Genomic DNA, 17,353 nt, shown 5'->3' with positions numbered 1-17,353 from the left:
TTAAATACATACAGTGAGTAAACAGAATATATAAATTTTTATTTCTGAAAGTATATAAAAATATGCAGAATACATCGCTTCAAAGAGTCAAAGTCTAGCATAATTTTATTTTCACAAAGTTATGGATTTCATGTTGAATTATTTGGAAAGCTTCTTATTATTTTACTTTCAATGTATAAAACAAAACTTATCATATATCATTTGATATTCATGTGATATTAATATCCATATAATGCGAGCACTCACGTCATACGAATAACCGATCCTTATTCGTATACGTCATTATAATTCAATTTAACGAGCGGGTGAATACCTGCACACCTGGGTATTTCAAACTTTATATTTTATTAAGCAGTTTCAATTTTATATTAATAATTAATTTTTAATAACATAATGAAAAGAACTCTAAAAATATTAACGATTAAAGATTTAATACTTAAACTTTTTCATGAATTCAGACGGATAACAAAATTTTATCCGTTTTCTATTTATCTTCAAATAAATTTTTATCAAACTTTAATAAGCTTGTATAGAAAGATGTTTGAATTTTGTTACTAATAAATGAACAGCGAAATAAACAATTTTTATTGACGTTTGGTTTAAAGAAAGTGATTAAGGAATTGATTCACGAATTTGAAAGTGAGTGTATAATCGATATGCAATCTTCTCTTGATTACATCAAATAAAAGCTCATTTTTCAAGATTAATTTCTGGCTACGTCCCTGTTACATATCGCGTTCTTACGTAAATGGTTATTTATATATTCTCGTCTAGACTGTTAATTATATAGCATACTTTATCTAAATACATTTTAAATCTATTCTAGATAATTTAAAAAATTTATCTAATCTAAGTTAACGATTTTTTTATATGTTTATCTCGTGTTTGCATTTAGCCGTCTATTATCTCTATAAAAATGAAATAAAAATTGATAAAAACTTGTTTAGCATAAATCATACTTTTTGACATAACAAATAATATCAAATTGTTCAGATAGTATGTGCACGTGAGTTATTTGGCTATTCATAACAGCAGCAACTAACTTTCGTGGAATTTATAAAGCTAGAGTCATTATAACTCGCTTTATAAGCACATATTGAAGATTAAAAAATGTATAATTCGCTCGTTTATATAATTATTAAATAAATGAAAAATATAGTAACTTTTAGAATTTTTTTATTAGACGTATTCTCATTTACATTTATTGTTTTTTGTTAAATATATTTTGCTGTTGCATATGACATGATTCATTCGTTCACATAAGTGAGTTTAATTTAATGTGTCGTGTTTTTGAAGATCAGTGCAGAGTGTAACGAAATGAAAAATTTGAATCTGTTAATAAATCGCTTTATGATTATTCGGTTTATTCAATAAAGAATGTAGTAGAACCAAGAAACGCGATAAAAAAATAGCAAACCCTTTTTTCTTTGCTTATGTTTTTGCGACAATCATGCATTTGTAACATGGTATGCACGGTCGGAAGTTTTTATATATCAGACATTCCTAATTATACATCTGCTTGAGATCTGATCAGATAGAAAGAACGCAAAGGAAAAAGAATAAGGCTATAGACGACGATGACGTCTTACTCGAAAATGGCAAATGCAATTATCAAAAACTAAAATATCACACCGAGAATATTTTGATAACGATTCAATGTGGAATTAAATAAAATTTCGAAAAAAAGTATGCTAATTGAAAATTTTTTTTACTGACGATAACAATGTATTATAATTTGTTTCATTATATTTAAAATTAAGCAACAATGTTACTGGCATAATTACAATCTTATTAACATAACGATAATTGCGCTATAAATCAAATAGTCGATTAAGAATCGAGTCGCTGGACCGATCAAAACAACATCGTCGCAATTTACATAACTGCTGGATCATCGCGATTAAACTTGACACGATGCGAATTAAAATCACATCGGTGAATGTATTAAAGCGGCGCGTCGCACACGAACGTTCGCAGTCTTGCGGTGGTTTGCATTGCGCGGATTAATCCTCGCGAGAACAGTGTTAAAGACCTCGGTAAGGATGCACTCATATGCGCTCATCGCATTTTCAAAGAAAAAAATGCCTGCAGAATTTTTCTCGAAATTTTTTTGCGCGTTATATTGTATTTTCATGACGTTTCTCGAGCATGAAATTGCAACGTTAGACTTCGCCGAAGATGGCTTAGGTTGCGAATTTCACTCATCAGAGCGGGATATTAATTACAGCGCGCCGGTACGACTGTATACGCTCGACGCACATCAAATCTCGAGGCTTATCCAATGTTAAGTATTTTTTTTTTTCTTTTATCGATATTATAACTTCTATTTATAGATAACGATATTTAGAAGATGTTATTGGCAAGTTATTCGGCAAGTACTAGCGCGCGAGAGATTAACAACTCTCGCGTATATCTCGTAGATTGACGCAATTGTCTCGTCTCGCCGAACGAACCGCGCAATCGCCTTTATCTATCGCCTAACCGCGTCGACCGATTTAATTTCGAAGCGATGATAAATTTAGATAAAACAACCACACAAATCGTGTAAATCCGGGAGGAGAGCAAGACGCGTGCGTCGCGTTCGAGAGCGGCTTCGCGATGGCATTTCGCAAGGAGATCTTCCGTCCCTGTCTCTGTCGCTTTCTCGCTCTCGTTCTATCTCACATTCGACCGTATTTGGTGTCGTAGAAATTTTCGAGGGCCGAGGTGACGGCGGCGGTAGCGGTGCTTCTTACGTTGACGCGATAAAGCGCGCTTTAAAGGAGGAGGCCGGGAAGCCTGGTGGGGCCCGGGATTGACGTCATTCAATGACGTCAAGCAGAACCGTGCCGAAAGCTTGTAGGAGCCACGCTCGTCAAGCTCGACCGATGAAAAGTATTTTTTTACGAACTCTTATTAACATATGCAATATAATTTTATGTGATTTTACATAAAAGTGACATCAATATCGATCATTGTTAAAAAAAAATTTTTTTTTTTTTTTTGAGAAAATTAAAATAAATTTGAAATTATATTATAATACAAAAATATAAAGCTGATGTAAGAATAAACTTTCGAATATGAAAATTTTATATCTTTCATTTTTAACTCATTATCGCAATCTTCCTTGATACATAAAATTTACATGTTTAGAAAGCAATTCTGAAAATAAAACGAAGCGGTACATAAATAGCCTCTGCATGGCTATTTTTGTATGTTAAAAATTTAAGTATAATATCGCATTATACTGTAAGCAAACATTTACGAGAAAGCAAGAAAAAAACGAAATGTAGAGTTAATGCTACTTCAATTAATACGACATAATCTCGCGGCTTAAGGAAAATTGATAGCTATAATCTCGTCCACCGCTAACGTCGGTTTTAATTCCAGTCCAGTTAATCTGCTGTTATTTCCGTCTTGCGGTCAAAATAAAGAACGGAAAAGTTTGAAGCCGCCGACTCGCGCTTGTTCCGCGACTTTGTTCCCGACGTTTGCAGCGATTTATAGCGCTCTTTAGGAAAGCGTTTCAATCTCGCGCTCGGGTCGCGCTTTTTGCGAGACAGGCTACCCGAGTAATTGGACATCATGATTGCTCCCACTCGAGGCTGGTTATTTATTCAGTGAACGGAGTGTTTATATCGAGACGATGCTTGACGCCTCGAACGAATCGCGTGCGCGCACGCGGGCACGCGGATGCAACGTGCGGCGAAAATTCTAATCGCTGTCGTTCGCCAAGTGTTTGTAACGCGATAATGCCGACTCGCGCACACACGGTGTCGGTGTCTCCTCGTGGCTGTGTCGCCAAGACGATGATTCACGAAATTATTGCCGCGATTTTACGACAATCCGCGTGCGCGATTCTCCCCTTCCTCCCTCCTCTCCCGCGGCAAAAATAGTCCGCGATATGCGCGGGTGAATCTCGTTTGTTATTTTATGGGATGGGACAGTTCTAAAATTGAAATGATTAAAGACGTGACATAACGTGCAGTAAAAAAATGAAAAAAAAAGAAAAAATCAGATATTGTGACAATAAAAGCAGACATCATGTACAATGTCACATATATTACACTATTACGCGGTTGTTTTTTACAACGTAAAGATAGAAAAAAATTTTTACTGGGAAATAAATTCAAATTAATGTTAACATGTACATGATAATGATAGATAACATCAAGGATAATTATTAAAATATATTTTCCTTTCTAATCTCTTTAATCATCGATATATAGTATTTGCATTACACGCTAATATTTGCACAAATTTGAAATTAATAATAAAAGTATTTTAAGATTTTAAGAAAGTATTTTAAAAATTAAAGATTTTTCTGGTTTACATCAGAATGATTAAAAAATGTTGAAACTGAATTCTCTTCTAGCAATCATATATTCTTATCGAGACTACATCGAAACAATATTCTTGGCAGATCAATATGATTTTTGAAATAAACAAAAATATAAAATTAGAACAAATAAAAGTATGCACATGTCGACGCATGTGCAAAAATAGGAACAAAGACGGGAAAATGAAAAGAATAAAATGTGCATCGTATGCAGCGTTTGTCATGCAGCGCGCACGAATGCAGCTAAAGGTTAAAAGAGTGCCTGTTGAATGAAAAATATAATAGCTCGCGACCTCGACGTGCAATATTCAGTCCAAGTTGTCCTCGTAAAAAAATATAACAATGCTGACGATGTGCAGCGAGTAGAAGGCGAGTACATTCACGGTTGCCATTATTATATAATAATAATCTGTTTATTCGTGACGAGTGTGCATATTAAATCAGACGATTAGAGATTAAAAGAGCTTAATCATTTTCGACAGGTTGTTTTCTCATTAATCACATTGCCGCAGATTACAATCACTTTAATTTCTTCCCATTGTCTGCGGCTTGAAGAATTATTTGTTGCTATTACTCACTCGAGTAACATTACGTGTGATAAAAATAAAATCATAAATTGAAAAAAAGAGGAAAGAAAAACGCTTATAAATGTGTTGCAAATATATATCCCGACACGTCGTCATTTCGTTCCAGTGATAATTTTTTTTTGATAATACAAGAGTAAGTAGAGATATATTTTTTACATATTCGTAATTAAATACCTTTATAATCGATGATTCGATTGTACTGGGAATTATTTGTGTACATGCACGAACGTCACATTTCCACGATTTGTATCTGGTTTTTCTTCACTCATGATTACAAAGTTTCGGCAATTTGATTTTCAGCGTGACGCATTCTGGACGCATTTACGCAGAAGATAACGTCGACGCAAGATGCCCGATGACGCTCGTCACAAACTGTGAAATTGAGAGTGTATGCATCGGGTTGAATTACAAAACACATCGTTAAACACTATGTATTTTATTCGCAAACGACTCGTCCCACCAGCGAAACCGATCTGAAATCAAATACAAAAGTCAAATTTATAAAAATCTGTTCTTCTCAGCTGCGTCTTTTTATATCTTCTGTACTATTAAGCAAGTATGTATACACAGTGTTTCTTTTCTGCTGACGAAATCAGTTGATCGTTCAATTTGAAGCAGATTTTTACTTAACAAAAATTTGCGTGTATATAATTGGTTTTTATGGTACCTCATTACTTTTTTTTTTTTAATGTTTGGTAATTAAAAATCTTTGTAATCAGTACTCAAATAAATATAGCAGCTGCAAATAATAGTAAGACCTGCTTTAAAATGACTGTAGTGGGCAAGTGCTCCAAGAACGATAAATGCGTGCATGCGTGCGTGAGTCGCTGTTTGCGTGATTGCAATGTAAATTGCACGCGCCGAAACGAAAATAGCAAACGCGCCGTAATCGCGTAAGTTCAATATCAATGTTAATACCAGAGGTACGACTGTATTTTACGTGTGCGTCATTGCTGACATAATAACACGCTGTGGGTCACACAGTGCAAAAAATGCACGCGATACACGATGCTGTGCGCAACATTGTGCCGATGATATCGCAAACGTCGAACGATGAAAATTTTCAACGTTATTTGCTGATGGAGAAATACATCGAAACTTTCGCGTCGGCGAAGTTTGGCAGTTGCAAGGACGCTTACATCAAAGCTTCATTGAAACGGTAATTAGTATCTTATTGTATAAATATTGACTGAAAGGATGGTTTACATTATCATCACGGTACAGCGTTATGACTGACATAACTGCTTCTTACGATCGTTACATTGCTTCGGCGTTGACGTCAAATAAAGCCGTGAAGAAACCGCGTTGCCAATCTTTTTCGCCGTTATTTTATTATTGATTTCTTCCTGCGCCGTTGTTTACTGTTATTTACCGCCATCTGCTTCAATATATAATTGCAAAACATTTCTCACTGCTGACGTTTCAATATTGTTTCACATTGTTCCACATTGTTCAGTTAGAACGCTTATATAAAACTTGGTCGTTTCATGAGGCTGGGATTAATTCCATAACGAACAAAAGCGGTTTGTCGGACAGGCTCATTATTGGATAACGCGGTGAAAAAAGGACAGATAAGGACGGACGGCGGCTCTCAATTGCATAATGCAATGATGAAAGGCGGAACTGTTGTATGGACGACGAGCACGCGCACTTGAACACATGCGGAGCCTCTTTTCCTGAATTACTCGGAGCGAATGTAATTGAACCGAGCAAGCAGCCAACGAACTCAACGTCAGACCAAGATTCTATACAGATTAAATTGAAATTCTTCGGTGTGTTCCTCCCCGTTCCGCTGTTCTCTTCCGCGTTTTGGAATAATTTCTCCTAGCCTCATTTAAACAGTTTCAGCGATAAAGTTTGCATGACTTTATCAACATCGGCACAGTGTATTAATATATTAATAAAATATGTATGATTATCATTAAAAATATATATACATATTTTATTAATACATATATAAATAAATTTTGGCTTATTTTACATGAAGAGCCAAAATGTGAAAGTGCCTCGAAAAGTTGCTAGATTTATTCATACGCATAACTTATTCATGTAGCTTCTGATGATTAATGGTATATGTTATGCGTAAGAAAATTAATATTGTACTATTTTATTATAATAAAATGGAATCGTTATACGAAATTATTAAAATGGAATTATACGAGAAACTTTGACTGAGGCATATACACAATATATGCATTTCACGTGTCAATTTTCTGTATCAGTCTTCTTGGCACATATCTGTAGCAGAAATATAGCGTGTATTTGTGTGTACTGTCTCAGAGGAAATAGACATAAAAGTAGGACAAATCTCTCGATCTGGCCGTCTGTTTCGTGCTTCTTCCGCGAGAAACTTTGCGTCAAAAATCGACGGATTCTCCCACGACTTCGGCGTCCTATATTGATTTACTGGCGTACCGAAGTTGCCTCGCGTGCAAGCGCAAAATCAAGCCGAGTACAACCTATGACAAGCCGAAGTGCGTGGGCGGCGAAGGACTTGTCGAATAGAGAAAGACAAGAGAGAGAAAAAGAGAGGGAGATTGTGAAATTCCAGTTTTCACGTGTCGCCAAGCATCACATTACTTCATTGCCATCACCAGATTCTTTCATTATAAACGTCTTTCGCTTGTGACGACAGTAACGACGAGGAAGTCGCTCTCTCCTTCTCGACCTTGCCTTGACGTATTATCGATTCATCCAACCATGAAGACTGCGAAGGATGTCTGTTCGGAGTGGAAAAACGAATATGACCTACGACAAGAAAGTGCGTACGCGTCGTATAATGTGGGTATATGAAGGCTGAATTCTTCCACGCATAATAAATCCGCGATTAATATTCTTCGTGTTGAATGTCGTTTGAATATTCTTCGAGATCTGAAATAAATATCAAATATTGCGCACATACGACGTAAAAGGGAAAATCTTTCAAAAGAAGAGACTCTTATTATTAGATCTTTCATCTCATAAAAATGATTAAAGTACAGCAGGCATTCAGTATTCCTTATTTTCAAAAATAATGCAATACCCTTGTAAGAGAAAAAATTGTAAATTTAAAAAAAATATTTTTTTTGCAAATTTGAAATAATCTATACGTTATAAAAGATCGTGTACATTATTTTTTCAGAAATAAAAAGCCAGCATTGAAATTGCATTATATTCTATAAAATTTCCACGAATATGTAAAAAGAATAATTGAAAAATATGAAAAGCATGCTTATTGCTTTCCTGAAAAAGACGAGTCGACGCTCTACGTAGATCCTCGAAAATTATACGGTGAATTTGCAAGTAAATAGAATTTTCGAAACTCTCTGGAAGAGATATATCTCAGAGCATACAGCTTTGTTTTGAGAAACGGTGAAAGGCAAATTGGAGCGTGGCGAGATAAACTCAACAAGAACACTTCTCGAGTGACCGATCTCTCTCTGCGGAACTCACCAGGGAAAAATGCCGTCTCGAAATAACGCTTTATTGCATTGTCTGTAAAAACGTCGCCGACACTCGTTTACGCGATTGTAAAAATACAGGACACGTATGAGGCAATTTACAGCGCCGACAGCGCATTAGAAACGTCCCTGACAAAAATGCGCGTCTGACGTCAATTTCCTAAAAAAAAAAAGAAAAAAATAACAGATGGAAGAAAATCGATTAAACCCGTGACCACAGACGTGGCCGTCATCAATTATCTCCAATCTTCTTTGAACCGTTCCACTGAACTGATCGGTAAAAAGGGACTGAGGGGGAATTTACAGCGTGCGTCCGTTTCAAGCGTTAACGCAATTATTTCATTAACTGTTCAGGCGATCGTATGTTATTATCGAATAATGCTCTGAAAAAAAAATTTTCACTTTGCTGAAACAACTGTGAATAATAAATTGGACGGGAACATAGGTGGGAGGAATTATTTGCATGTATGTATTCTCAACTGCCTTGTCGTTGACGTCATCATCAGACCGAGACGGTTGGCATAGTTAGATATCGAGGACTCTTATATCATTAAATAAAACTATATTTTAATGGCGTAATTTTTATCTGACGCATTATTTCACACTTCTAAGTATCAAACAAGTATAGAAATAATTGCGCGACAATACGTGAAACCGGAAACTATTGTACACGTGCGCAGTCTTGTCCGACTTCGTGGACAGTCCGTGATCATCGCATCGCGTTCCGCCTCCGCACTCGCTATAATTTAAGCGATCCGCCGTTAAAACGGTGGAACGGCTCTTCCGTACGATCGCGTTACATTCGACTCGTAATAGAGAACACCTGCGAATTCGAGATAGAAATGTGCTCCACGTGCTCCCTTAAAACCATGTATCACGTGCCGTAAACGCCACGTAAAAGATCGAGTGTGTCGATACTAGCGTGTTAATTGGGTGATTTTATAAATAACGTTATTTATCAATGCAGATATTTTCCAAATTTAGATTATGAAATTGTTTAGAACAGTTTTCGAAAATACATTTGTTTGAAAATGTTACTGACATTTTTTTTTAATTTTTATAAACTTTTTTATTGCCGACAATGATAAACATTGAGAAAGATTCCGATAATTTATAGCTTTAAATAGCTGGATTTTGTCATGTAGTAGGTTTGACAGAATCCACTTTACATTTTTATAATGCATTTTTAAAAGACGGCAAACGTAACACAGACAAATTGTACGTACAAAGCTATCGATTTTAAGCTAACAATAAGTCAAAGTCTGACTAATTCACGGTGGCATCTACTAGCGCGAGACGTGCTGCATTAGCGACTGCGAACAATACATGATTTTTTCCGAGTACGTTAATCGTCATCCTCGAGGAAGCGTAACGCCGGTCTCTACATTCATTAAGAAATAATAAACCGTGTCAGGCATTATACATATTCAAAGCGAGAGATCGTCCGATGTGTACATACGTCTGAAACACTGCTGGCAAAAGCCGTTGACGTCAATTAGTTCAAACAAAGAAAACCGTTCACCGCGACGATCGTGAATTACCGATTCTTCCACGAAACGATTCAGGGATCGGCGAAAAGAAAAGAATTAAATTATTCACGAGTGCAATTTCTTGCATTATTCTTCTTCCCTTTCAAATCTCCGGAAACTTACAATTTATTCGATCTTTGCATTTTTTATGTAATTTTTTATCTGTATTTTTTATCTATGTTTGCTGTGACGCATTTAATTATTTCCAATGAATTATTTCAATATGTATATCAAAAAACTGAATTTTAACGACAGCTTTTACATATGAGTAAATACGTCATACAGAAATAATATTAAATTGCCACGTTCGCATTTGCATTCGCATTCTAATTAACGTATAAATGTATGAATTTTCTTGCAAAAATACACTTAAATGAATCCGTTTCTGATTCGAAAATCGAGGAGAAACTTTACGCTGAAGAAAGGAGATGCGCGTTATTCGGTCCGCTTACCTTTCATATATATACGAAATGTTACATCGTCGCCGGCGAAATCGGCGTTATGAAAGTGCAAAAGGGAAAACTGGCGAGGATGATGCGGCAACGTGTATTTCAACAACCGTCTCGCTCCGATGAATGACACTTACATTCGCATTTTATTATTTCTATTTCAGTCGGACGAACTCGACCTAGCACCGACCAACACGAAGAGTATAACGTCGATCGAATCATGCTCGTTTCCCCAAAATACCCTTGCCCTATTCGATAGAAATAGAAGAAATAATAAAACCACCGACATAAATCACCGTGATTCGCAGTACGTCATTAACATGAATTTATTACACTATCAATCCGTGAACATGGCTATCATGCGGCTATAATGCACATAGAATGTTCCAGTACCTTCGATTTTTCTTTTAATCACAGCGATTCCTCGACCAATTTAAAGTCGACTATTATACCTTGGCTAAAATTTTACATTAAATAAATGTGACGACGAATTAGTCGAACTCGGGTTTAATTCGAGAAATTGACAAATCACATTTACATTTCTGAATTGCTATATTCGGTATCCATTACACCGAAAATAATTATATAAATTGATCTCGAAGTTCCAATTAATTAATAATCAATTAATTAACAATCGACTATTTTAAACAGGTTCTTTAACTGATATATAATCAATCATACTTTATGAATTTGTTTTGCACCAAGTAGATACAAGCGTGACTTAATCGGACTTGCGTGTCATTCATTGCGGAAAAACTACATTTGTATTTACCGATCTGTTTGTAGACTATAATAATATCAAAGATAATTATATATGAAGTTCCTGGAATTTTCAACACTTCCCTATTTTAATTTTACCAAGTCTTTCAAGTCGACTATCAATATTGTTGAGTGGCAACAATAACCGTCGATCATGCAAGGACCCCTTAAGAGATGAGATAAACAAGAGGAGAGGAATCGCGCTCACTCGAGAGCAGAACGACGAGGCCAAGAGCGGAGATTAGCAGCGCATACGAGAACATTGCTCGAGAATATATCTCCCGCGTCTCATTATTCGTTCGAGAAAGTCCGTCTTCTCGCTTGACGGCGCGATTTTTCACCGTAAACGATCCAGAAATTTGCGGACGTTATACTAACAATTGTAATCACACAAGCCGCCCATTTATCTCGGTTTTAAGACAAATACACGGCACTCTATCCAATTTTCCAATAATAACTTGGTAACTAAATAAGTTTTAATGTACGTATTATGCAATCCACTTCGTGTAAAGCGCCCTGAAAGGGCTTAGGTCACAGAGGCACGATGCATATATATATATACGTTTTATCCAATTTGCTATTCTGAAAGGACATTTTCGGATGTAAATGAGGAATGACCGCACGGTGACCGGTCAGTCACGTGCGAGCACGCAGTGTGCTACTTGTCACGCAATTATATCGAGAAACAATTAACGATGAGACGGATGCCGGGCACGGCATATGTACGTGCGTGACGTCAATTGTCGAAGATAACGGGCGTTCACGCGCGCGCGCCAGCGATAGTAATCGGTATAGTGGTGGGCGTCGGGTGCACCGACGTAGGTTACGTGGAACGTGGGCGAGAGGAGGAGGCGGAAGAGGAGTAAAGTGTGGCGGCGAAGGGTGAAGAGAGGTAGCGAAGAGAGGGGTAGTTTGCTAAGAATGGCCGGGGCGACGGCGTACGAGGGGGCGACGAGGGCCGAGGGCGCCGACACCGCCGCCGGTCGAGCTGAAGCAGCACGGGGGGGTGGCAAGATGGCCGTCGGTCAGTCGGTATCGAACCGCCGTGCCGTGCGGAGCTCCTACGCTGACTCGTGCGCGCGTAGGCACGGTGCCGTCCCGCTCCGTTCCGTTGCCGAAGTGGTGAACGGGACCCGCGGTACTTTCGCATACCTCGGCAGGCACGCGCGTCACGACGATCCGCACTCACCGATGGCTTCCCGGCCTCCTCGCGCAATCCTGGAGCACCTCCTCCTCGCCGCTGTCATCATCGTTGTCAGTGCCGCCTGTTTCGTAGAACGCGCTCACCGAACGATCTTCGTTGCGGGCGACCGGTAATTCCCGAGCCAAGGGGTAAGTGTCGAGGGTGGGAGTTAATTTTTCAGTTCTACGTACCTTGTAGATTTGTTCAATAGCGAGATTGCAGGATCGCGAGCGAGCGATTTATCCGCGTCCTGACGCACGACCGCTCGTCGACGACCTCATCCGACGACGCGGTACTCTATCGAGTATCGACGACGATCGATCGGTGCTCTCTTTCTCTCTCTTTCCCTCTCAACGCGTAGGAGGTCGTTGTCGATCCGTGACGTCAGTCGAGGATTTCTATTGTACTTGTTGCGGGTGGGCCTTTGTACTCTACTAACGAGTAATCCTTGACGCGTGTTCTCCTTGAGACCGTTCGTCGCTCTTTTCCCCTCTGCGCTCTTGCGCGTTTCTTTCTCTTCTCGTGTCGACGGTGCGATGTCCTTCCGGGATGTCGTGATTTTTTAGTGTTGAATCAGCCTTGAAAGCTCGCGTCAGTAGCGATTACGTGGTAAATAATTATCATAAATTACATTCGCCGATATCGTTCGAGATATCTTGGAACTCTCGCGTCACACGGCGAAATAGAAAATATTTTATATGCACATAAAGAAGATTTATGTGCAACGTGAAAGGCAATAATTACGAATCCGTAAAATCCGTAAAAGGCTTTTCGAAGTGGATCTTTATGAATTTTCATTGGCGCTTGCGCGTGCGTGATTGCTTTGCATAGGCACACGAAAAAAAAACCTCTGTATAATATAGAACGGGAAAGTCAGAAAAGATTTTTAGACGATATTGAAAAGTAACATATCGATATCGAAAAGTGACACATCGCGACATACCGATTAAAAAAGTAAAATAAGTGATAATATCAATAAAAAGATTTAGAGAAATTATACATTTAAATTTTTGTATGTAAAAAACAATTTAGCTACTTCAAATTTATTCTAAAAATATGATATAGCTTAGAACTCTGTTATTTTTTTTTTTTTTTTTTTTTTTTTTATATTTTCATCACAATTACTTGTGCTTTCAATTATTTTTACTTAATAATATTAAAGAATACATTTTTGTTCAGTGCAATTTTTTTACACAAGATTCAAAAATATTTTATGTGTATCAGATCGTATAAATTTCATAAAAGAGAAATGTTTTCTCTTCTTTTAAGATTGCATGTTTCGATTTTTTTGCAGATTATATAGATATAGTGACAACACTACTGAGAGAAGAATAAAAATTTGCAAGTTGAAAAAAACATTGCCGTAAATATGGATACTGGACCTACACAGGGTAAAAAGCAAATCCGCGTTGGATTTTATGACATCGAAGGAACCATCGGCAAAGGCAATTTCGCTGTTGTAAAACTAGCTAGACATCGAATAACAAAAACAGAGGTATGCGCGTGCATTTTTTATTATTATATCTGTTTAACGATGCTATCTCGAAGAATATATTATTGCAAATTTATTCTTTTTTAGGTGGCTATCAAGATAATTGACAAAACTCAATTAGATTCTACTAATCTAGAAAAAGTATACAGAGAGGTCGAAATTATGAAGCAGTTAGAACATCCGCATATCGTTAAATTATATCAAGTTATGGAAACGAAGAACATGATTTACATGGTAAGAATACCGAGAAATCAGCTGTTGTGAATTGAATGAATCATGTGTGTTAAGTATTGCTGTTATGTTTATAGGTGTGCGAATACGCGAGCAAGGGCGAGATATTCGACTACATAGCGCGATACGGAAGAATGGCAGAGCCCAGAGCACGTGCGACATTCGCTCAGATACTCTCCGCGGTCGAGTACTGCCATGTGACGGGTGTGGCACACAGGGATTTAAAGGCGGAAAACTTGCTTCTCGATGCTCAGATGAACGTAAAAATCGCCGACTTTGGTTTCAGCAACAGATTCGCCCCGGGAGAACGATTGAGCACATGGTGCGGTAGTCCACCTTACGCCGCTCCGGAAGTTTTCCGCGGAAAGCACTACGCTGGACCGGAAATCGACGTGTGGGTGAGTTTCAGCACTTGAAGCGATAAAAGAAAAATATAATATATCTGTGATATCTGATATAAATATTCTCGTTCTTGTAGAGCCTGGGTGTTGTGTTGTATGTGTTAGTATGTGGTGCATTGCCGTTTGATGGATCAACTCTTCAGTCATTAAGAGATCGTGTGCTAAGTGGCAGATTTAGAATTCCTTACTTTATGAGTACAGGTGCTTATTGAAATATACGTTTTCTTGCGTATTTAACATTTGCGTCGAAATTTGTAATTTGTATTTGTAAATATTTGTAATTTGTATTGCAGATTGCGAGAGTCTAATACGCAAGATGTTAGTATTAGAGCCTTCCAAACGATACACCATTCCACAAATCAAGAGGCACCGTTGGATGGCGGGAACAGCGGACAGCATTTGTTCAGTGATCGTGACACGGCCATCGTCATCTATACAAGAACCAAATGAACAAATACTTCGACTCATGCACAGTTTAGGAATAGACATCAGTCGCACTAGAGAGGTGAGGAAACCTTTCTCTCATTGCTGCGTTGTAAAATTAAGAATATATTCACTCGTTCGATATTTATTCTCAAAAAGTTTCGAATCTTATATTCTCGTATTATATACTGTTCTGGAAATAAACGACAGCATTGTCTAGCGAATTAAATATTTAAAATGTACTGTTATTTCAAATATACATATATAAATTATTTTGATTTTTGCTCGCATCGTCTAAATATAAATGTTATTTTTTAACAGTCCTTACGAAACAGCAGCTATGACCATCATGCTGCTATTTATTTCTTACTGCTGGAAAGATTGAAGCAGCATCGTGTCAGCAGCACCATTAATAATGCCTGCTGGTCCTCTGCGAGAACAAAAGAAGATAAATATAAATCAAGGTAGACATTTATTCTTTCTAAGCACCATCACGTACATTTTATTTTGACAATTTTATTGCAAATAGCAACTTCATGTTTAGTTTGTAACTTCCAATCCTACCAGTCGGAAAAATCACAAGAATAATAATGCTTTAACGTAATCAATTTTTATTTACAGCGATAGCTTAGTGGGACGTTGAACTTTATTGACTTTGGGTGATGCACATATTGAAGATTTTATCAGGACAGGTTGGATTGGAAGCACATTGCTGTCGTTTTATTTTTGGTAACTTTTCATTTCATTTTCTTATTTTTTTCTCCTAGAACCTCGATTTCCTATCATAATTTTAATTTGCTTTGTAATTAATAAATGTACATTATTATTTGAACCATATTCTTTAAATTATATCGCTTGTACCGAGAGATTTTTTATTTTCCATATTAATTATCGCACATACATTAACAAAATCTAATTCCCTGCAAGACTATACTTTATATTTGTTTCATAATAATTTAACAACTTAAAAATAAATAGCATATCAAAATAAGTCATATGCTGTACAATGCTGCACTAGGAACAAGGTTAATTTTCTATGATGTAATGTAAAGAAAGTATTACGGTAGACAAATCCTAATAGAAATAATGAGGAGAATGCTAGATGAATTTCCCGAATTCATTGCTGTATAAAACATCTGTTCACAATCATCGCAAGAAACCGCTCATGGTAGAAAAGCATCATTAATATTCTTTCAAACATTAATAGAATGAATCTTTTCCTTGTTTCAGAGGAAGAGAAGACACCAGCAGAGGGGGTAAGAGATTCAGCTCTACCAGTTCCTCAACTGATGAAGGTTGTTGCAGCGCGGAAGGCGAATTAGAAGAAGGTCCAAGCGGCGACGAACTGCGCGAAGCACAGATTAAGCTCGAGGAACACAGATTAGGCCTAGATCACGATATCAGTCAACGAATTGACAGCCAGATAGTCAATCGAAGATTAAGCGATTACCAGCATCATTTTGATAACCCGCTTATGGATCCTATTGATCCGCCCAGTCGAACGACCCTGTTCATGGCGGGCGGCAGCGGTAGCTCATCGTCGGAGCTCTTCGAGTCCAGCTTCGATTCTGGCTGCCCGCCAGATTACACGGGGACAAATTGTTTTACGAGCAGCCTACCGTCTTGCACGCCACCGCCGCCCAAGAGTCCATCCCCGATTACTGGTAGAATATCCCGAGTCTCACAGGGACGCAGAGCGTCCGACGGTGGACCTAGATTGCTGTTCTGTCAACAGGGTATCAGCGACAGACCATCGAAGCAAAGGAGCATTCAAGGTAGATAGCCTTCCCGATGACATTCGTAAGTCCTCATCGATTTACGGTGTAATTTTACAGTGCATATAATCTCTTATAGATTCAGGAAAAGCTCGAGGCCACTTGGATCTAGTCCACCTTAGACCGCCGTCCACACCACCCGATAATCAGCAGCAGTTTAAGATGCGTGGCGACTCGGGCACGCAGCTGCAGCTTCTAGTGCAGCAACGTATGCTCCAACAAAAGCGTAACTTGTACCACCGGAACAGAGGTGGTGGTAGTCCGACTCCGATCCCGGTTTCGACTACCAGCGGCGGCAGTAGACGTACCGAGCACGTACCGAGGCAAGATAGCTACAAGCTGGCGCAACGAACGCAGATTTTGCCGCCTCTCTCTCAGGGACACGACAGAGACTTCGATAGAGACAGAAAGCGGGACGAGGAGAGGTGGAAGAGTCTACCATCCCGATTGGCAGCGGACTGTCAATTGGCGGAGAGATCGCTAATATGGAGCCAGCAGGTAAAGTCATAAAGAAGTTACCGCGTAAAAATAGAGGATAGATTGGCCGGAATGATTGAAGCGACATGTACAGCCGCTGGAACGCTTTTTATAATTGGACTGTGATTTTGACATTCTCTATTTGACGGAAGTAAATTCACCAATACGTAATAACATTGAAAAATTCTTGTACATAGTTTACTTAATGTAAAGAATAAGGTTTTATATATCGAGAGTGTCTTGACATTATTGTAAATGCCTTGAACATTTACAATAGTGAGCCAATGTA

At 38.0% G+C, this 17,353-nt stretch overlaps 1 protein-coding gene across 1 annotated transcript in view; it reads left to right on the top strand.

Annotated features, from left to right (window-relative positions):
• Positions 1 to 17,353, top strand: part of LOC105676470 (MAP/microtubule affinity-regulating kinase 3-like) — a 122,803-nt gene that overhangs the window by 102,489 nt on the left and 2,961 nt on the right. Inside the window, exons 3-10 of the mRNA XM_067351926.1 lie at positions 13,560 to 13,760; positions 13,845 to 13,991; positions 14,066 to 14,386; positions 14,467 to 14,590; positions 14,683 to 14,894; positions 15,134 to 15,276; positions 16,043 to 16,587; positions 16,667 to 17,085. Coding sequence (XP_067208027.1) covers positions 13,635 to 13,760; positions 13,845 to 13,991; positions 14,066 to 14,386; positions 14,467 to 14,590; positions 14,683 to 14,894; positions 15,134 to 15,276; positions 16,043 to 16,587; positions 16,667 to 17,085 — 2,037 coding nt within the window. The 5' untranslated portion in view covers positions 13,560 to 13,634. The remainder of the gene's footprint in view (positions 1 to 13,559; positions 13,761 to 13,844; positions 13,992 to 14,065; positions 14,387 to 14,466; positions 14,591 to 14,682; positions 14,895 to 15,133; positions 15,277 to 16,042; positions 16,588 to 16,666; positions 17,086 to 17,353) is intronic.

This window comes from Linepithema humile, chromosome 3 (genome assembly GCF_040581485.1).
Source record: "Linepithema humile isolate Giens D197 chromosome 3, Lhum_UNIL_v1.0, whole genome shotgun sequence".
Taxonomy (NCBI): domain Eukaryota; kingdom Metazoa; phylum Arthropoda; class Insecta; order Hymenoptera; family Formicidae; genus Linepithema; species Linepithema humile.
The sequence above is the reverse complement of the archived record's forward strand: the minus strand, read 5'-3'. Positions and strand labels throughout refer to the sequence as shown.